The 23,556-nt window shown below is 33.3% G+C and overlaps 1 protein-coding gene and 1 long non-coding RNA gene across 2 annotated transcripts; one reads left to right on the top strand and one right to left on the bottom strand.

Annotated features, from left to right (window-relative positions):
• Positions 1 to 404: 404 nt before the first annotated feature.
• LOC103490485 (probable flavin-containing monooxygenase 1) lies at positions 405 to 23,452 on the bottom strand. Its single transcript, XM_017045047.2, has 5 exons — positions 22,711 to 23,452; positions 19,760 to 20,009; positions 19,498 to 19,673; positions 19,063 to 19,418; positions 405 to 914 (listed from the first exon to the last, which is right to left on the bottom strand). The coding sequence occupies exons 1-5, from the start codon at positions 23,152 to 23,154 to the stop codon at positions 572 to 574; spliced, it is 1,569 nt and encodes a 522-aa protein (XP_016900536.2). The 5' UTR covers positions 23,155 to 23,452; the 3' UTR covers positions 405 to 571.
• On the top strand, positions 22,168 to 23,363 carry LOC127143897 (uncharacterized). The gene is made up of 2 exons (XR_007815469.1): positions 22,168 to 22,311; positions 22,406 to 23,363. It is a non-coding gene; the product is annotated as an uncharacterized LOC127143897 (long non-coding RNA).
• Positions 23,453 to 23,556: the final 104 nt, after the last annotated feature.

Raw genomic sequence — 23,556 nt, 5'->3', positions numbered from 1 at the left:
GTCTAAAACATACCAAGCAGTCATAACAAAATTTATAACTACCTCATTTGTTGTCAATGTATCTCAATATGACATATTATTAATGTCAACCTACTTGTCATTTTATCTATAAATAAAGTTCTTTAATGAATTTAAACAACTCTCCCATATTTGATTAAATAACTCCCATTATGGAGTTTTGTAAAAATTCTTGATAATCTTATTTTCTAATTTCCTAATTTTTTATTTATCTTATTTTATTTATACAACATATTTTATTTATTTTGATATTATATTCTCCGATTTCCGTATTTCCATCTAAGAACACAAACAACATAATACTATTTAAAAAATTTTACCGATCTGAAAGAAACTAAAATACAATCGTGTCTTGAAAAACTTTATTCCATGGACAAAACTAGAAATTGAAAAAAAATTAACATATGTTTCATTTATTAATTAGTCACACTGATTAGTAAGCGGAAAGAAAAAGGAAAACAGCTCGGCAATGCCACTTTTATTAGGTATGATAGGAAATAGGCAGATTTTTTTCTTATTATTCTTTTTCACCCCACTTCTTTTTCCTCACTTTTCAAGCGGTGGCATAGTCTGAAGGACCATAAGGTAAAAACAAGTCAGCAAGGAATCCCTTCTTTCTCTTGGGGTTCCAACCCATGTCCTTGCAGAGTTGATCATTATACCAAATATGCAAAACGGCAATGCTAGCTCGCTTGTAGAAAGGGCCCGAGTAAAGCCTCAGGCACTTCTCCCAGTTGGCTATGTCCTTCTCCATCTCCTTGATACTCGGTAGCTTGAATGTGCCATCTAGAAATTCTGCCAGCCATCGGCACCGTATCTCCGAGGTGTACAAATTTGAAACGCTTTCCGAATATCCAATCACAGCTAACTGTGGGATTCTAGGATGAATGGTGTGTCTAGCCAAATGGGAAAGCATTAAAACATATAAAATGTCACTAGGGATCAGTGTCTTTATAGGGAGAATTATAAGATAACAAAACTGAAGGTCGAATAATAAATTTATTAAACGTAGCTTCTTGAACATGTGAGAATTAACTTGACAAATGTGATTTTTCAATTTCCGTTCCTCATTCATTACTCATGGAAGAAAATGGAACTTCTATGCTATACATAATATGCTAGGTTCTACAATTATAAGCTCGATTGTTGGTAAAAGTAATGTTAAGACTTGTTGCAATAAATTTGTGACACTTTCCATACTCAATACATAAACTCATATAACAATCACATAGTGTATTATGCTTCCGTAGTTGATAAGGAAAATTCACTTTTGTGTTTGGATGACCATAAAACGCTCAAAATCTACAGTAGAAAGCAATATAAATAGAAATACTAATGATATCATGTCCATTTATCCATTGTTAGCACCATAAAAGGTGTTAGTTTCCTTAGCTTAATTTGAGATAAATATGCTTGGATATGTTATTTCGTAGGTACTATTCATCAGAAAGATAGAATCGAAGTCTATGAAGCTAGCACAATTGAAATCGTTCGAATTGGAACTCAAACGAAGGAGTTGCATCAAAATTAAGGAAAGGTGTGCAGCTGACTTTGGGAATAGCATCAAGCAAGTGCATGACCACAAACCAACTACGCTCCGATCGATATAAATGCGAATTTCGCCCAATTTTAGGTCAGTTTTTAAGACTAATTTTGGAGCCTCCAACCTTATTCTCTATGTATTTTCTTCACTCCCCTCAACACCTAACGTCATTACTTTTGACTCATCTTGCCATATTGTGAGTGGCTTGGTAAGTTTCTTCTTGCTTAAGATAGGATTGAAGACTCATCTTGCCACATTGTGAGGCTAGGTAAGTTACCTTTTGCTTAAGATAGGATTGAAACTCATCTTTTATTGGTTGTGAGACTTGATCAAAGTTCTAGCTGTTGCTATATATTTTATTCGTTATTGATCAATATCAACTTCTATGCTTCCGAAAAAATGTTAGATTAGTCAACCATTGTGCTTTTCTTTGATTGCTTGTGAATACATACTCTAGTGTGTAAATCTCATAGAACGGTTGTGAAATGCTTGTTTTTCATTAATCACAAGTTGTTTAGAACAACTCCCTTATAACATTGCATGACTTGCCTAAATCAAGAACTTAATCAAGTAGTAGTTAAAAGGCTTTCTAAATGGCTAATTGCCTTGACAAGATTACCTATGCTTAATTAATGCATAAAATATGGACGCTTAAATCTTATTAGTTGAACATATAGACTGATGAAGAAATTGATTAATGCAGTGGGGCGTTTAGCTTTGGGCATCTAAGTAAAGGAGCCAAGAAACGGTTTCTTTGTGTTTTATAGCAACCAAGTAGATGATTGAATTTCTAATTCATAAGCTAGGCTTCGTTAAATTTAACCACTTTAAAATCCTTGTTTATATTCATGTTATTTACTTTTGTTTGCAATCATAACAACATCAAAAACCCTCTTGTGACCATTGAACTTCTATTGTTAGCTAAGATTCTTAGATTCTACGTGGAGACAGCCCAGTTTTGCAATTCATACTACGTTGTAGTGTAGGAAAGTCCTCATTGGAGAGGTTACAATTTTTTTATTGTTAGTCTTTTGGGAGCAACACCAAAATGGTACGATCAAATTGGCGTCTCGTTGTGGTCGGGGAACCTAGCAACATTCTAGCGAATGCTTGAATTCGGTTAGTTTGTGGGAGTTCTCTTTTGTGTATGATCCGTTCCCTTAAAAGTTATAGGCTTCAAATTTTGCAGATATAGATAGGGAGGAGCGGCTAATCAAAAAAGAAATGAGAGAAAGGATAGAGAAGGACCACAAGACTCCGATGAACCAAGTGTTAGATTTTATGTCCTAAAACTTGTAGATAGTAAATGTAATAAGTTGACCATTATTAATATAAAGTGTTATAATAATTTCAATAAAGTGTTATTGATTATATTATTAGTTTTGCCTTAATAATCTAAATTACATAAACTAACATTCTAAGTTGTTTGATGAGTCTTGAATAGTATGTAGAGACATACATGGATCAATGTTCGAGATACAACTTAAAAGGTTTATAGTGTAGGGATAATGTTAGGTACCTTATTGTGGTAACACTATGAATACGACTTACTTTGTATTTGATACAAACACAATGATCCAACGCGTTCTTTTAGGTAACATACGAGTGAGTGTAGCTTATGTAATGAGTTTGCATGAGTCTGGACCACAAAATAGTAACCATTAAATGTAACTCTGTTACCTAGTTAGGTTTCTATTTCATTAGGATGACCTTGGTAACTTAATCTTAACCCTACATAGATTATGAACTCTTGTTCGCGAGGGATTGTCCTTCGATTTGTACGGGTGAGAGTGGTCAGATTGTTGACTCAATATACTTATCATTTTGTGAACAAGACCAAGTGGCAAGTTGGGAAATAATCACACAAGATTGAATTCACTCATTCCCGATAGGGTAAGTAGATGAGTGTTCCCTTAGATGGTGTCTCTGGAACTTGAACAAAGGGCTCTACTCTCTCTACGACACAAGAGGGGTTTCTGTTTGTTGGTTGGATAATAAATAGGTTGTTCATTAGAAGAGCACTGGTATAGGACTAGAAGTAACTTAAAGGTAAAACGGTATTTTGACCCAGCTGGTGTTATAAACATTTGTAAAAGACTAACATACTCTTATTGGTTTATATCCGCGGACATAGAAAATATATCTACACAGTGAAAAGAATTCAGTTGTGAATCTTTAGTAGACTGTACACACATCTAACGAATATTGACTAATGTTGTTAATGAGTTTAGTCAATTAATCTCATATCGTTGTAGCTTCTGATTTATAGGTTCATTAGGTCTGTTTCCTAGCTTGTAAAGGGTAATGATGTTTATATACATAGGTCGTAATTTGAAATGTTCAAATATATTTTAGTAATTGATATAATGTATGATGATACATTATATTATAATTTTATATTTAATTATATAAATTTAATTTATATATGATTCAAACTTAATTTATAAGGGAATAAAATATTTGAATGAGTTTAAAGGTTAATGCGAATTAGATACACATCAAAACTATAAGTTAAAACAAAAATTTGTATTTGAATTTGATTCAAATTTGGATTAAATTAAATATAAACAATTAATTAATTTAAAAATTAATTAATAGTTTAATTTTAATTATAGGATAATTTTTATAAATATAACAAAACATCAAAATATTTGCGGTTCGTGTAACGAAATAAAAAAGTCAATGATATTTTCATAAATTCTAGGTTTGTCTTTGAATAATGTTGACTATTTTTCACTTTTTTTTTCTTCTTTTTTGCTTTTTATTCATCAACTCTTCATATTATTAATTTATTCGTACTATTACTTCTTATTAATTTTACAAAATTATGGTTATTTATATAAATATTTACCAATTTCTCCATTTCTTTTTCCATAATATCTTTCTTCTTTTTCATTTCTCATCTTCTTTTTCCTTTCTTCGTTGTATAAGATCAGATCGTTTAGTCTTGCTACGAGATCGTTTAAACTAGGTAAAAGGGTATAAAATTGTTTAAACTTAGTACCACTACAAGAAAATGGAGGTCTCCCGACACACAAAGGCGTCAGAAGATATATAAAAAAGCGTTGGGAACTCCTTTTCCAACGAATGAATCTGCGTCGGGGAAAATGAGTCGGAAGAGGATTTTCAGACGCACAAAATATAGCGTCGGGAGATCCTTTGACATCTTCCAAAAATAGAGCGTCGGGAAGAGTTTCATTTAAATATGATTTAAATGAAATATTAATTAAATATGATTTGATTGATTATTAATTTAATTAATTATTTGATACTTTAATTATTTATCTATTTTAATATTGTTATCAATTATATTTATTAAATTAATAAGGAAGGTTTTCCATGTTTTCCATATTCTCTTTAACTTCCCTCTTCTTCAGTTTGAACAAAATGGGAGGAAAGGTACGATAGAGAGGAGTGATGCTTCTGAAACTTTCATACTCCCTAGAAAAATCCTTTCTGAAAACTTTCCACTCCTATTTTAGTTCTCACAAATCCAACAAAAGAAAAATTATTCTCAAAGAATAGGGAAGTCTTCAAGTGGTGGTACCCAAATGTAGTGTTTTAGCAAATACATAGTTGACGTGTCCTTTACACTTTTATGCAATTTCTATACTATATAGAAAACATGCGTAGCCTTTGTTTCTATAACTGTTATCCCAATGTAATGGTTGTATAAAATTATCAATACAACAAAACAGGAAAACATATATGTATATAGATCTAAGCCTAACGAATTCACGTTGTCTCCTTAAGAAAAATTTACTCACCCTAGAGCTTGAATTTTTAGAGTAATTGTCTCTCAGGATAGAACAAATTACCTTTCTTCTAAGAGTAGCACCCCATCTAGAAGATCAGCGAACAAAACTTTGTGGATCTACTGAACGTGAAGATCGTGGATAATGGAGAGAAAATATTTTTTGGAAGAAGACAAATGATAATCAAAATTATTCCCTTTTTTTAACCAAATAGAAAATGACTTATTTATAGACTTATTCGTGGTCATTCGAAAAGTCGTGTCTTTTTTTCTATATCAATTTTCATGAAGCAATGCATCCACTCATGATGCATCCATTCATGAAGAAACATAAATAGTTATCGGTTTTTCATGAAGTGATGCATCCATTCATGATACATCCGTTCATGAAGAAACACACGAACAATAACCATTTATTCCAACAATCCCCCCCATAAATGGTAAGTTGACAAATGAAAGAAAATAAGTGTTCGGTATTTTCTAATGGAGAACTTGCATGAGGATAGGTAGTATAAAATTTGAACTTTCCCTAATGAACATCAATCGAGTTTACTTGGTTAATCAATGGACATGATGCCTTGAACTGTAAACCGTTATAGAGTAAACTAAAACAATAGATATCACACAACTTCTCATTATAACAAAGTTTGTTCTCATGATTGTGTTCGTTTTGGCCTTGAACACCGCCTGGTCTTATGGGTGTTTTAGAGAATTCGCCTTAAAATTCTCCTAGAAGGGGTCTCTTCAGACTCACATAGGTGATTCCTGTACAAAACATCGTATATGCTCTTTTTATTAGTAAATATCACTCAAGAAATCATTAAAAGCATGATGCTTACCCTAAACTCATACTAGCACTACTTCATTATTCGTAGAATGGGTAAAAGATGTTAATGCAGTGCTTATTTTGTTATCTAGAGATCAGTTTTCCCATTGAACCTAGATCTTGGGATCTCCAATCAACTAGGTTGGGTTGCCTCTCTAAGTAACTTCATATTATTGGCTTTAATCCCATTCTTTTTTATGAACTTTCAACCAACTCTCTAGTTAGGCCTTTAGTAAGTGGATCTGCAATATTATCTTTTGACCGAGGTCAATTGTGATAATTCCACTAGAGAGTAGTTGCCTGATTGTATTATGTCTTCGTCTTATATGTCAAGACTTACCATTATACATAATATTTCGTGTCCTTCCAATAGCTGTCTAGCTATCACTATGTATACATATTGCAGGCACCGGTTTAGACCAATTGCGAATATCTTCTAAAAAATTACGAAGCCATTCTACTTCTTCCACAACCTTGTCTAGAGCAATAAATTCAGATTCCATTATAGATCGTGCTATACATGTTTGTTTGGAAGATTTCCAAGATACAGCCCCACTGCCAAGGGTAAAAATGTAACCACTTGTGGATTTGGAGTCTTTAGTGCTTGATATCCAGTTAGCATCACTATAACCTTTAAGTACAGCAAGATAACAAGTATAGTGTAATCCATAATTTTTAGTATGCTTTAAGTATCCTAAAATTCTCAAAATAACTTCCCAATGATCTTGACCTAGATTACTTGTATAGCGACTTAACTTGCTTACAACATACGCTATATCAGGATGTGTACAACTCATAATGTACATTAAACTACCGATGATGCGAGAGTATTCTAATTGTGCTATATTATCTCCATTATTTTTACCTACATGGAGACTAGCATCAATTGGGGCCTTTGAATTCACAATGTCATGTTTTTTATATTTCTTCAATATTGTATCAACATAATGTGATTGAGACAGCATTAATCCTTGTGGGGTTCTAGAAATTTTAATACCTAGAATAACATCTGCGACACCCATGTCTTTCATCTCAAATTTATTGGCCAACATTTGTTTGGTAGTCTTAATAATGTTGATATTGCTACCTATAATTAGCATATCATCAACATACAGGCACACAATGACATGGTCATTCTGATTGCTTTTGACATATACACATTTGTCACATTCATTGATTTTAAATCCATTAGCCATCATTACTCTGTCAAATTTTTCATGCCATTGTTTTGGTGCTTGTTTTAGTCCATAAAGAGATCTAATTAATTTACAAACTTTCTTTTCTTGACTGGGGGAAACAAACCCTTCAGGTTGTTGCTTGTAGATCTCTTCATCTAACTCACCATTTAAAAATGATGTTTTAACATCCATCTGATGTATCTCAAATCCATGCAAAGCTGATATTGCTGTGAGCATGCGAATGGAAGTAATTCTAGTAACTGGTGAGTATGTATCAAAATAGTAAAGTCCGTCTTATTGCTTATAACCTTTGGCAACAAGTCTTACCTTATATTTATCTATTGACCCAACGGTCTTCATCTTTCATTTGAAAATCCATTTACAACCAAGTGGTTTACTTCCTAATGGAAGATCAACTAGCTCCCAAGTACGATTATGCATAATGGACTCAATTTCACTATTCACAGCCTCTTTCCAATATGGAGCTTCAGGAGAGGACATGACATGTTTAAATGTTTGAGGTTCATTTTCTAACAAATTAAAAAATCAGGCCCAAATGATTTTGAAATTCTCATCCTTTTACTTTTTCTAAGGTCCTCATCCTTGTTTAACTCATTATTTGATCCATTTTGAGATTCACTCGTTATAGCATCAAAAGAACGTTTTTGTAACCTTGCTTCACAAAAACTTTTGTGTGGAAAAATATTCTCAAAGAATGTTGCATTCCTTGATTCCATGATAGTATTAACATGTATATCTAAGATATCTGATTGATGAACTAGGAATCGATATGCACAACTATTGATAGCATAACCAATAAATATGCAATCAACAATTTTTGGTCCTATTTTAACCATTTTGGGTTTAGGCACTACAACCTTTGCTAGGCACCCCCACACTTTTAAGAATTTGTATAAAGGTTTTCTTCCTTTCCATTTTTTATAAGGAAAATTTTGTGACTTCTTATGAGGTATCTTGTTTAATAAGTAGTTAGCTGTCAACAAAGCTTCTCCCCACAAATTTTGGGGTAAACCTGAACTTATAAGCATTGCATTCATCATTTCCTTAAGTGCTTGGTTTTTTCATTCAGCAATTTCATTGGATTGAGGTGAGTAGGGAGTAGTAGTTTGGTGAATAATGCCATGTTCTGAACAAAATTGTTCAAAAGGAAGATCATATTCACCACCTCGATCACTTCTTATTGCCTTAATTTTTGTGCTAAGTTGATTTTCAACCTCTTCTTTATAAAGCTTAAACACTTCAACTGCCTCATCTTTGCTTTTCAGCAGATAAACATAACAATATCTTGTGCAATCATCTATAAAAGTAATAAAATACTTTTTCCCACCTCTAGTTTGCACAAATTCCAAGTCACAAATATCACTGTGAATTAACTCTAAAGGTTTGGTCATTCTCTCAGTGGAATAAAAAGGTGTTTTGGTCATTTTTGGTTCCACACATACTTCACATCTATGACTTGTATCAAAGGTGAATTTTGGAATCAAGTTCATATTAATCAGCCTATGCAAAGAATTGAAGTTGACATGTCCTAGTCTGCCATGCCAAACAAATGACTCAACAATATAAGCAAAAGTAGATACTTTATTATTATTAATACTTTTGTGTACAACTCTGAGTACATTTAATTTAAACAGACCATCACTCAGATAACCTTTTCCAATGTACATCTCATTCTTGGAAAGTACAAATCTATCAGATACAAAGACCAACTTAAAGCCATTCATACTAATTAATGAACCAGAAATTAAGTTCTTGCGAATGTCAGGAACATGAAACACATTGTTGAGAGTGAGTTCCTTCCCAGAGGTCATCTTAAGAATTACTTTTCCTTGTTCCTCGACCTTTGACGTAGAGGAGTTACCTATAAATAATTGTTCTCAATTAGAGACTGACACATATAAAGTGAACAAATTCTTGTTGGCACAAATATGACGAGTAGCAACAGTGCCTACCCACCATTACTTGGAATTGGCCATTATGTTGCACTCTGAAATGATTGTACAAAGGTCAATATCTGCAACACCATCTGATACTTCATCAACTTCTGTGATATGAGCTTGAGTATGTTTTTTCTGAAAGTTCTTTGGCTTACGACGATCCTTAGATTGATGTCCCATTTTGTTGCAGTTGAAGCACTTGCTATTGAACTTTTTCGTGAATCGCGGTTTTTTATTTGAACCTTCACCAGAAAATTTCCTTTTCTTGTTACTTTGTGATCTATTTTCCACAATGTTGGCCTTGGGATCTATTATACTATCTATAGTACACTTTTATGTCTTTCTATTATTCTGTTCAATCCCAAGTCGAACTACAAGTTCCTCAAGCTTTATCTCTTTGCGTCTATGCTTGAGATAATCTTTGAAGTCCTTCCATGAGGGTGGCAATTTTCTAATTATTGATGCTACCTGAAAAGACTCACTCAAAGTCATATTCTCAGCATGTATATCATCTAGGGTTACCTTAATTTCCTCAACCTGACTGATTACAGTTTTGGAATCCACCCTTTTGTAATCCAGAAATTTTCCAACGATAAATTTCTTTGCACCAGCAACTTCAGTTTTGTACTTTTTCTCTAATGAAGTCCAGAGATTTTTGCTGAATCAACACTACTATACACATTGTATAGCGTGTTGTCCAATCCATTCAGAATGTAATTCTTGCAAAGATATTCTGCATGTTTCCATGCATTTATTGCAAAGTTGCTTTTATTTGTCAGTTTCTCCCTCAGATAAAATGGGAGCATCCTCTGTGAGAAACTTTGCCAAATTTAAAGTGGTGAGATAGAACAACATTTTTTGTTGCCAACGTTTAAAATCAACACCACCAAAATTTTCAGGTTTCTCCTCATGAGCAACACCAGTTACAGGAACTGAATTAAAGTTTGTTGAAGTCATATCTTTCAAAGCAAGAAAATTTTAAACAAGTAATTAAAGCAAATCTCTCACATACAAACTAATGCAAAGAAAAAAAAGTAAAACTCACTCAAGTTAATATGTTACTGTGATATTTGAATTAAAAATGAAACAAATTAAAAACACTTAAGTTAATATGCTACTATGATTTTTAAATTTAAAAAGAAACAAATCTAAACAATATATATATATATATATATATATATATATATATATAACAAACTATGATATGTATTTATGAATTAAACAAACTAAGATATTTAAAAATAAATAAACAAAATCTAAACAAAAGAAAATAATATAAAAGAGATGTATCGTTAAAAAAAAATACATAAGTGTTTTGTTGTGTGAAGGATGGAAAATAACTATGAAAAAAATTAGAAGAATTTCTAATAAAAAAACACTACGAATGAGGAAGAAAGTCATTTAACCATTATCAACACATACAAGACCACTGTGAAGAAAAATAAAAAAAATACCTGTTTTGATTGAAATTCGAACTAAAGAAGATATACTAAATTTGTCTTAAGATTGTATAAAATTATCAATACAACAAAACAGGAAAACATATATCTATATAGATCTGACCCCAACGAATTCACGTTGTCTCCTTAAGACAAATTTACTCACCCTAGTGCTTGAGTTTTTAAAGTAATTGTCTCCCAGGATAGAACAAATTACCTTTCTTCTGAGAGTAGCACCCCGTCTAAAAGATCAGCGAACAAAACTTTGTGGATCTACCGAACGTGAAGATTGTGGATAATAGAGAGAAAATAGTTTTTGGAAGAAGACAAATGATAATCAAAATTTCTCTTTTTTTTCAACCAAATAGAAAATGACCTATTTATAAACTTATTCGTGGCCATTCGAAAAGTCGTGTTCTTTTTTCTATATTACTTTTCATGAAACGATGTATCCACTCATGATGCATCCATTCATGAAGAAACATAAATAGTTATCGGTTTTTCATGAAATGATGCATCCATTCATGATACATCCGTCATGAAGAAACACGAACAATAACCATTTGTTCCAACAATGGTATCTTTAAATTCCCAATTGATTTGAGTTAATGATTTTGTTTAAATTCTTTCGCTGCTAGGGCTTTTATACCTTCACCAAAAAGAAGAGGACATTAACCAACATAAAGAAGAGGAGATCGAGCAGTTATAACACAAGGCAGATATGGAGGAAGGCCTCGAATGTACTCTGAAGTAGTTAGCTGAGCCTGACATGACACAACAACCGTTGTGTATTGTCTATTCGGAGACCACTACTCCATTTTAGTTCAAAAAAGGATCACAACAAACACCTGAAGGACTTTTACATAGTTTGTAGCTGTATGAGACCCCACGACATAACTGAAAAACAATTCAACTTGAGATCCTTTCTGTTTTCACTAAATGAAGAAGCAAAGGATTGGTAGTATTGCCAACGTTTAGGGTCAATCAGAACATGAGTTATAGATTATTTGGGTGTGGTTATTCATGTCAGGAACTGGGAGAGAGATAAAGTATTCTCAAATAACTATTGCTATGTTATAAATTTTCATCAAATTGCAATAAAGTTATGATTTTTTTGTTGGTTTAATTTCCTAAGTGTTAGAGATTCAAATAATAAAATCGAAAAAAAATCCTATTCCACGCTAGTATAGAAAAGCTTTCGTACTACCTCTACTGGTTGTGTACCAAAACAATGACTTTTAAAATATGATGAGAAATACTAAGACCAATGTGGTTACTATAGGCAAATTTAATGTAAACACAAGGAATATAGTACATACTATCGGAATACAATAACTTTTTCAAATAAATTATTAGGAGTGAAAAAGTACTTTTAAGTTGATATTTTACTTAAAGATTAGACTGTTAACTAGGGAATACGAAGAAAAATGAACACTAAGACCAATGTGCAATCCATAAATATTAGTGCACGAAAATTTAATGTAAACACAATGGAATATGTACATACTATTGAAATACAATATTTTTTTTTTAGAAAATTATTAGGAGTGAAAAAGTAGAATAGATTATTCTAATTTTAAGATGTTATTTTAATTATTGGTTAAATTCTTAACTAATGAGATAGGAAGTAAAATGAACACTATAACTTTGATAATCCAATTTGGTTGAATATCACCTACTTCTTGAGAGCTTTAAGCTCTCATAAAGAGAATTATTAATCAAAATTGAAATGAGTACAGTATTGTAAAATTTTATATATAGCACTATATTAATTTAGATGACCCTTCTTCTAAATTAATACTCTTTAATAATTCTCATTTACTAAATATTAGGCTTCCCCAACTTTTATATTTGAACATTTCGAAGATATCAGACTCCCCTGATCTAGATAACTGAAACATCGAATTATCAAACTCTTCTTCTAATCTCTTATATCCATACTTCTTGGATCGATCTTGCTGAGCTAATATAGTCTTCATGAAGTTTTTTTTTTTTTTTTTGGTTGAAAGTAAAGGCTTACATCCCAATCAAGATTCTACTACAGTTTCCTTCTTCAAAAATCTTGAAAGAGAGTGAAAACTTCTATTTATAGGTAGAGTTTAACAAACTTCAACAGAAAATTGGAAAAGCAATCTTCAAAGATTTATCGTTTAAAAAAGATTTGTAGATTCAGTCTTTAAAGATTTTGGTCAAAGATCTTGAGAATACTTTTTGATGAAGAAATTAAAATATCATTTTAAAAAAAAAATCTAGAGAAAAAAAGACGACCACTTTGGGATCAACAAAATCCCTAAAAATTTGGATTGATATAATTTCGAAATATAGTTCTTTCTGAAAGAAACTAAAGAAAATTTATTGTCAAAAAGATAGCGAGCAATCATTTAGATTCAAGGGTGATTTAACACCGTATTGAGAGCAAGAGGTTCTTGTCTTTTTTTTAGTTAGATCGTATGCTCAAACACCTAAATGTCATTACCATTTAATTAATATTGATTTTTAATTATGAGGGTCTTCTACAAAGTTTTGAGCCCGCACGTAATATGGGTGTTGAAATATTAATTGGAATCTTTTGGGCTAATTCGAAAACCTAGTGGTGTCAACCAAAAATATATAAATAATAAAAAGTTTAGAGGAAATGAAATTTGAGTTTAAGGCATGGAGACAACCTAAATCTTATTTAATACACTAAGAATTCTGTTGTCTCATGAGACTACATGAGTGGGTGAAGTTACTCGATATTAGGAACTAGTGGACAAAATGAAATGTGTTGGGAGATTTGAAGCGTTGATTTTATATGTTTTTACGTTTGTGGTTTCCACACTTGTCTAAAAAATCTTAACATCCATTTTTGACCAAATATTTTCTTTATTTGAAAATATGCAACTGAATTATATTATTCGATATTTTTCCTTTATTGAAGAATCACTACAAGAAAAAGAGGATATGATCTCAATGGATAAAAGAGTCGTCGAGAGATTAGGTGTCAGGAGATATTGTCTCTACCAAAAAATTATGGACAACGACAGAAATAAGCAACAACTCCCGATGTCATGTACTAGGTGACATAAGTTACTAGGTGTTAGAAGTTAGATACCTAAAATTAAAGAAAAAAAATGAGGGTAATTTTCGACACCATGAAGGTGTCAGGAGCTAAGGATACCTCCATACGGATTATTATTCCGTTAGGAGTTGGGAGGTATCTCCCGACACTTTTAAATAAGGTGTAGGGAGTTGGAAGTTAACTCCCAATGCACTTCATTAAGCGTTGGGAGTTCTCATTAAAAGACCCTAGATTTTCAAAAAATTTCACAAATTTTTGAGACCTTTCCTGTGAAAACCTCTTCCTCATGCAACTTTTCCCTCCTACCATTTCCAAGATGTCATTTGATGCTAACTTCTCTTATCGCCATCACCTGACGACTCGTCGCTCATCCTGGAATTCCTTGTCGAGCTTCTAAGTGGCTTCACAATAATTTTCTTCAATTTCTTCGTTTGACAATAAGCCCTTTTCTCAACTTAAACCAACTCTTTTACCCTTTATTTCAAGATTATGGAGGAAGTGTCATTAGTATATAGTTTTCTTTAGCCATGGGACATTTTCTTCTGTTTCATGGAGTTCTAAATTAATTTCTTATGGCTTTTTAACTTGTTGAAACATATGAGTGTTGAAATTTATATCATAAAACTCGTAGTTTGTAATTATGTTCTATCCAATAAAAATGTTATTGGGAAATTACTAGTGAAATTGAATGTTATAATCTTGGATCCAATGAACTAAGGTTCCAAAGCTAGCTTGAGTAAATTTGAATTTTATGTACAGACATAAACATGAATCAAGTTTGAGTATGTTGAGTAAACTTGAACTTTTCCAATGCGAGCTATAACCTTGGTGCAAAGGACCATTGAAAAGGCTATCAGATGTTGAATTCCAAGCTCGAAGGGAGAGGGGACTTTTTTTTTTGTTGTGAGGAAAAGTATTAGACAAGTCACCATTGCAAAGTTAAAGGACAGAAGGAGTTACAAGTTTTGGTAGTTCAAGAGAATGGGGAGGAAGTAGAGATAATCCTAAAAGAAACTGAGATGAAGGCATTAGAAGTAGAGAGAGGGGAAACAAATCCGAGTTATCCTGAAACTTAGTAGCTGGATTAACCAACTCAGACACGATGAAGGTGAAAGGAATGATTTGTGAGGAGGCGATGATAGTCCTAATAGATTGTGGGGCAACACATAATTTCATATTTGAAAGGCTGGTGCCTTTATTGAATCTACTAATGGTAGAGACATCGAATTATGGAGTAATTCGGGAGTAATCCTCGGATTAGGAACTACCATTAAAGGGAAGGAAATTTGCAATAAACTGGAGCTATGAATAGGAGATTGGAAGGTAATTGGCAGCTTCCTGCCATTGAAGTTAGGAGGTGTGGACGTGAAATTGGGGATCCCATAGCCACACTCACTTGAGGCAACTGAGGTAGATTGGAGAAATTTCACCATGACTTTCCTCCATGATGGTCGTAAGGTAGTATAAGCGGAGATCCTAGCTCGACTAAGGCTTGGGTGAGCTTGAAAAGCATGATGAAATCATGGACGTCATTTGATCATGGCTTCTTAATTGAATGTGATGCCATGGAAGTGGGTATGTCATTAGTCGAGCTAAATGGAGTTGAAGAATTACCCACAGTAAGGAAATCCATTCCACCAGTGTTAGTAAAATTCAAGGATATGTTTGATTGGCTAGAGAAACTGCCCCAAAAGGGAAACATTAAACATTATATACACCTTAAGAAAGTTACAGTAAAGCCATAAAGATATGCCTATCTGGAAAAAGAAGAAATAGAGAAGTTAGTTGATGGGATGTTTGCCTCAGGGATAATTTGTCCAAGTAACACAACTCTTATTCAAGCCTAGTTTCGTTAGTAAAAAAGAAGGATGGTAGTTGGAGATTTTGTGTAGACTATCGAGCCTTAAATAATGTCGCCATACCTAACAAATTCTTTATCCCAGCCATTGAAGAGGTGTTTGATGAGTTGAATGAAGCTAATATGTTTTCAAAGATTGATCTAAGGGTTGATTAGCATTAGATTTGAATGAGTACAAAAGACATGGAGAAACAACATTTATGACTTATAAAGGTCACTATAAGTTCTTAGTTATGCTTGTTGGGTTAACTAATGCCCCGTCTATATTTCAATCCTTAATGAACACCATTTTTAAACCATACTTGAGAAGATTTGTGGGTATTCTCCAATGATATCCTAATCTATAGCAAGAGTCTGTACGAGCACCTACAACATCTAGAATTGGTCCTAGAAATTATGAGAGAGCATGGGTTGTATGCCAATAAATAAAAAGTAGTTCTGCCCGAGCGAGGATAGAATACCCCGATCGTATCATCTCTGCAAAAGGTGTGGAGGTAGATTAAGAAAAGATTAAAGCTAATAAAAAATGGCCACTCCCAACCAACGTGCTTGAAGTTAGGGGATTCTTAGGCCTTATAGGGTATTGTAGAAGGTTTATACAAAATTATGGAAATGTAGCTGCACCATTAACTCAATTGTTGAAATCAGGAGCCTATGAATGGTCTGATGAAGTACAAAAGGCTTTTAAGAAGTTGAAGACAATGATGATGACTTTGCCCACTTTGACATTATCAGATTTCAATCTGCCCTTTGAGATTGAAACCGATGCTTCAAGATATAACATAGAAGCACAAGCCAACATACCAATATCTTTCTTTAGCCATACATTAACCATGAGGGATCAAGCAAAACTAGTATATGAAAGGGAATTAATGGTCGTAGTGTTAGCAGTTCAGAGGTGGAGGCCCTATTTGTTAGGAAGGAAGTTTGTGGTCAAAACGGATCAATGCTCATTGAAATTTTTGTTAGGAACTAAGGGTGATACAACCTCAGCACCAGAGATGCATTGCCAAGCTGCTAAGCTATACATTTTAGGTGGTCTACTACCCAGGGCTTGAGAATAAAGCTACCAATGCTCTATCAAGAGTACCACCATTTGTCCACCTCAATCATATATCTACACCAACCTTATTAGATGTGTCTGTAATCAAGAAAGAGATTGAAGAAGATGAATGGATGAAGGAGATTACTGTTATACTAGAAAAGAATGAGGAAGGAGTCCCTAGGTTCTCTATGGATTAGGGCATGCTAAGGTAAGGAAAACTGGTGATATCAAAGGCTTCTGTGTTGTTGACGGGAGAATTGTATTGGGAAGGAATGAAGAGTGATGTGCAGAAGTATTGTGAAGAATGCTTGTATTGTGTAACGCCCTGAATTTAGGAGGGGGACATGAATGAACCAGTATCACATCTGAATGAGAGGGATCCTGAGGATATGACAGTAAGGTTAATAAAGACTTAAAAGAATTAAAACTTACAACTTATACCAACAAGGTACACCTTCCTTTTTCAGTGGCTCGATCATTGGAGCTCTCATGAATTTAAGCATGCATAGCTTGGAGCAATCCCATATTGGGTGATCTCTTGAAAATTTTCCTAGGATGCATGTGAGTAAGGACAAACCATGCTAAAAGAACTCGTGTTGGTTTGTGGGAAAAACTTTCACTCTAATAAGCCTTTAAGACAAGTAAGGATGATGTTGCTAGGTCATCGGGGATGTAGAGGAATGTTGGGGATCCGAATTCTGAATTCTAATCTTGATCCTAGGCCTGGGACATTACAATTTTCCTATGCAATAAGTCATTGGCTTTATCACCAGCTGGGTTACTAATGCCCTTAGAAATACCAGATGCAAAATGGAGCGATGTAACTATGGACTTCATTGATGGTTTGCCAAAGGGTGTAGTATTCGATGTAATTCTAGTAGTGGTAGACATGTTAAGTCAATATATGCTCACTTCTTAGCCTTGAAACATCCACATACTATCAAATTTGTTGTTGAATTTTTTGTTAAAAGAGATAGTGAGATTGCATGGACACCCAAGGTCTTTAGTTTCAGATCGAAATAAAGTGTTCCTTAGCAATTTTTGGAGGGAAATGTTTCGTCTAGTTGGAACCACGCTAAGTAGAAGCTTGACATATCACTTATAATCTCATGTTCAAATTGAAATGGTGAACCGAGGAGTTAAAGTATATTTTAGGTAAGTTTGTGGGAAGAAGCCGAAGGAAAGGGTAAATTGACTCTATTGGGCCGAATACTGGTAACACTATATACTAGAGGTCAATTGGGACAACCCCATTCCAAGCAATTTATAGACGGTTACCACCTCCATTGATATATTATGGTGACATGGAGATGCCTTATTCTACATGTGACCAACAGTTAAAGGAAAGAGATGTGGCTTTGAGAGCTTCGAAGGAAAACCTTAGAACTGCCCAAGAAAAGATGAAGAAGTATGCATACATGAAGAGAAGACATGTTGAGTTCCAAGTGGCCGGGAGAACTTGTATTTATGAAGATTAAGCCCCTATCGTCAAATCTCATTGAGGAAGAGAAGAAATGAAAAGTTATCACCAAAATTTTTTGGACCTTACAAGGTGCTTGAAAGAGTAAGCCTTTTGTTGCTTACAAATTGGGATTTCCATCTACAACATCCATTCACCCAATGTTCTATGTATCCCAACTCAAAAAGTGTTTATCAAGATCCACCATTGAGTCCTTTAGTGAATGAAAACCATGAATCGATGGTAGTACCAGAAAAAGTGTCTAGATGCCGGAAGAATCCTTCAACATGAGATTGGGAGGTGTTAATCAGTTGGAAAGGCCTACCACCACAAGAAGCAACTTGGGAGAACTATGATGACTTCAAACAACAATTTCCTAAATTCCACTCTCAGAATAAGGTGATTTTGGAGGAGTGTAATGTTGGTCCTCCAATTGTATTGCAATATAGCAGGAGGGCGAAGAAGGAAAGTACACTGCGATTAAGAGTGTGAGCGTGTAATGAATTGGCATCTGTGAGCGTGTAACGAGTCACCACAAAGCTTTCTCAAAATCAAATCTGATTGATGATAATGATGATAAGATAAAAGGGAAATTTTGTATTTTAAAAGGATCAATTCACCATTTTCAATGCACTAAACATAGTTCGGTCCATTTCCCTTGTTTGACTGATAAAATTCGACTTCAATTGATTGTAGATATTACAGGTTGGACTACAATCACAAGGGGATGGATTCAACTTGGCCTCTGTTTTCATAACAAATTTACTTATGCGCATGGAGTTGAATTTTAGGCAAACCTTTTTATGTTCTCTTCTGATAATAGTTCTACAATCTAGTCTAGTTTCTACAAACAAAACTTGAGCTTTAAACTAAAAAATTTGAGACATTTTCCACTGCAATTCAATAGTTGAGGAAGCACTAACCTATACATGGGAGCTGCTGAATCATGAAACGTCATGTAATCTCGAAATGTAGAGGAAGCAAAGATTTCTTTCAGCTTTTGATCACCTCTGAATCCTGTAGCCAAAATGACCAAATCTGAGCGTATCGGTTTTGTTTCTCCTTCGATCATGATACCCTCTTCACAAAAGCTGAAACTCTGTGATTGCTTTAAAATGATGCTTCCTTCCTCCACTTTGTCGTAAAAGTTTTCGGGCATTATCGCAAATAAACAAGAGCTAACATCTTGAAGAAAGCTTTGGGTTGGGACCATTCCGTATTTGGCCAATCCTAGCTTCTTCATCATGTAGGTTTCCACAATCTTTGAGAATAACCACCTCTGTGAAAAACAAAACCAAGAAACTTCAAAATAAATAGAAATAAAGAAAAAAAAATTGAGAGAGAGAGGTGATAATTACGATTGGGGAGAGAAGGAGGGCGAGGAGATAGAGAAGGAAACCCTCGCCAGGCTTGTGAATAAGAAGCTCAGAGAACCGATTCATGTAGAGAAAAGCTAGAGCGATCCCCCACGGATAATAATCAGTTATGCTCCAATGCTTGGTTCTGTAGAGAACCGTGCAAGGTTTGTTCGGGCCTGCAAATAAAATGGAGAAATGAAGATCAAAATGAGAGATTATAGAAAGTGGAATAATAATCGAGAAATTTTAAAGGCAAAATTACCATTGGCATTGGCGCATTGCATGGCGAGGTCAATACCAGATTTTTGGAAACCAACGACAGTGACCTGCTTGTTCTTGATGAGGTTTGAAGCATCGTCGAAATCCATGGCAGAAAACTCTAGAGAGTGAAGAACTTTTCCGGCTTTGAAAGCTTCGGGACCTCCATTTGGAGGGAATTCAGGGATATTTGGAACATCACTGAATTTGCCAATACAAAGTACTACGAAGTCCACCACGAACTCTCCAAACTCCTGCCATGTCATTGTGTGTCACTTGTGAAATGTATAGCTTTTAATTCCACAAAAGGGCACTTCCATACCTTCAACAATAGGTGGGAGTAGGGACTCCAACATTTGTTGGCTGATAGATGATTCATGCTTTATACCAACTTAAATTATACTTTAAACTTTTTGCCGGCAGATATTAGATCAATCTTCACTTTTAAGAGAGCAATTATTTAGGTATAATTCTAGATTATTATAGTTAGATTATAATAGTTTAGACTTAGATGTAGATTGTTTTTAGTTAGATTATAATAGTATGTGTTTGAGATTAAACTATTTTAGTTTAATAAATAAATACCAAATACTATAACAAACAATAAAAAGAGGATGAATATTTATAAGTAAAAACTATGGATGGATATAGAAAAGGGAGGCTTCTAAATAGTGTATACTAGAGCTAATTTGGAATTTTTGAATAGTAATTATCTTAACAAAAGGTAGTTATTACAATCTTACTTATCCCGAACATCCTAGACTTTTTTTTTTCTACGAAATTCACCGCTATATTTTCAAATTCTAAATTTTGTTATCCCTTTTAAATTATAAGGAAATATAACATCCTTTACTGAGTGTAACAATTTAAATTACCTATAATATTTCATTTGGATAAGCATATAATTTTATCGATTAAACTCACATAAACTGTTATCAACTAATTGTTTATATGCATCAATTATTCAGCACCTGAAGAAGTCCAAGTACGTATAAGAATTGTTACATTGATGACTTCCAAAAATCTTAATTTACAACCTTAATTAAAACCATTGCAATTCTCACGTGATACTTTCCAAATTGAAATCGCAGAGTTTGGAATTTTTCAAGAATCTATTACCGCACAAACTGAAATTGATATCTTAATCAAAATAAAACATAAAATTTGATTTGAATGATCAACTATTAGAGGTAATGAAATAATAAGTTCCAAATTTACATTTAAGATCAGAGTATGACCAATGGGGTGGTCATGGAGTGGTCACTAATTGTGTCGGCTGTAGATAACTGTCGAGGTTGATGGTACTAAGAGTGCATTTTAAAATAATAGTTAGAATAATGATTTTTAAACAATTAAATTTATGTTTATAATTGATTTTAGGTATTAGGTTGGGTTCCAAAAGTTAATTTTAGGTTTGATTCATTCAGTTATTAATTGTATTTTCTGTTTGGAAAATAATTATTTAATATCTATGATACCTAGCTGGTTAACAGGTTACGTAGGGTGAATGTCTATCACTGAAATAAAATTAAAGGAATACTATAATTATTGGTTTTTATCAATAATTTAATATTTTACCTCTAGATAACCAACAATATTCTAAACATACTAGTCCAAAATCAATTTTAAATGATTTTATACTTTGTTAATATCAATTTTAATTCATTCCAAACACCATTCTTAAAAAGAAAAAAAATTGATTTTAACCATCTCAATATTAAAAATAATCCTTTATAGTGTTAAGTTTGATTACCAAATTTTAGCACTAAGATAAGTCTTTTGTTTGTAAAATTTATAAACTTTAATTAGAGATTTAGCACTAAGATTCATTTTATCTAATATCTCTTATTGGAGAGACGAGAAATTTTGTTAAGCAAAACAAACTTAAAATTACTACCCTTCTATGATTGAGACTGCACATCCATGAAATTTAATATTCTAAATTAAAAATTAATTCAAGTGAAACATTTAGAAGTAAGATAACATGGAGTTGTGAACTTTCTTATTTGTTTCAAAAAATGCATATACGTTCATAAAACTTCACAAAAAGAAAAAAAAATCTAATAAAAATTCATAAATCTGGGTTTAATAAATCAAAATTTATATCTTAAATTTTATTTTCTTAGATTGTGAAACCCTCTTGGACCAAAAAAGTTCCCATTAGAATTTCTGGTAAAATTATTTCTTTCAAAACAACCGAACATATCTCTACATATTTTATTAATATTTGAACTTCTTTCAAAGAAAGATTCAATAATTAATAGAAAAGAAACAAAAGGCACATGCAAACAACATTAGCCCAATGGATCAACTTACAATTACCACCACAGATTTTATGCAGCAAGTTATTATTACTATTCCTCTTTTTTAAATTTCAAATATCTTCTTCTTATATTATTACTGAAATATATAATAATAGTTAAAAGTATATTCTAGATCCAACTCAAAAAAAGAGAGATGAAAAATGCAATGATAAAGACAAAGTTCATAAGATCAATTTGATCAGATGATTATGATTGAAAAAGCAATTGGCTCTTCTAACCACTAAATCATGAGGTAAAACTATTAATTAATTTAGTATATCAAAATATAAATTTATTTAATAATGAAGCATATGAGCTCTCGCTGATAAATAGTTTTGTTCCTTCAGGGAAAAACTTAAGAGGAACTGTAAAAAATGAGAGAGTAGAAAAAAGAGGTGTGGTTGTTCGTCATCTTTTTCGTCACGACGCTTAACGTGTTTTGTTTTTGTTTTTCTTTTCGTTAGTCTTAAAAAAACCCGTTTTCTAATTAATTTGCCTTTCTTTTTTCTATCTTCTTCTTTCTGAAATTTTAATTTTAATTTTTTTTTTTTTTTTTTTTTTTTTGCATGAGTGAATGAAGGGAAGCAAACGGAGAGGGATATGCTTTTAATTATATGTGTGGAGGCGGTGAAAAAGGTATTGATAAAATCACCTCGACCGGAACATCAGTCCGAGCATCAACGACGTTGAGCCTCCATTTCCGCCCTTCGCCGAACGCGTCTCCGGAGCCACCCCAAAGATTCCAACCTCCAATCTCCTCATCAGAGCAACCTTCGTATTGGATACTAACAACTCTAGTGTTGAATCTGATGTGCTTCAACAATCCGAAATGTTGGGCATAAGAACTAAGGTAATCTAGCACTTGATCATACCTCGGAAATTCTTCGGTTACCGATTTCGGCCAAGGGAAATCGGAGAATTGAAACATCTCTTTTGGGGTTTGCAGCACCGTCGTCTGCAGCGTCTTTGTCCACACGCCGCCAATCTCACCTCTGGCCTCCAACACAACCGGAATCAATCCTTTGGATAGAACAAATTTGCAGGCCGCTAGACCGCTTATTCCAGCTCCGATTATGCCCACTTTTTTGGGTTCCATCGTCTCCAATTTCCCTTGAAAACACAAGTAAGGCGGCAAAAACCAAAATCCTAAACTTGTAGTTTATTTCTTTAATAAATACACTGATTCAGCCTTGGAGGGCTCCGGTTGCTGATTGTGTGTTTGTGGCACACACCACCGCTTTAATAAATATGGGATTGAAAATTCTTTTTATTTTTATTTTATAAAGAATCGGAATTTTTCTTTTCTTTTTTTTTTTTTTTTTTTTGTCATGATTTGGTTCATTTAATTATTTTTTTTCAAATGTACTTTTGTTTGCCCATCAATTCCGAAATCGTGACTACTAGAACAATTACGTGGAATTACAACCGATTTTAAATAAAATTATAGGTTTTTGAACGGTTATGTTAGGACAAATTGGGGTGTGAATAGTACAATTTG

This window comes from Cucumis melo, chromosome 11 (assembly GCF_025177605.1).
Source record: "Cucumis melo cultivar AY chromosome 11, USDA_Cmelo_AY_1.0, whole genome shotgun sequence".
NCBI classification, from domain to species: domain Eukaryota; kingdom Viridiplantae; phylum Streptophyta; class Magnoliopsida; order Cucurbitales; family Cucurbitaceae; genus Cucumis; species Cucumis melo.
Note: the sequence above shows the minus strand (reverse complement) of the source record. Positions and strands in the feature narration are given on the sequence as shown.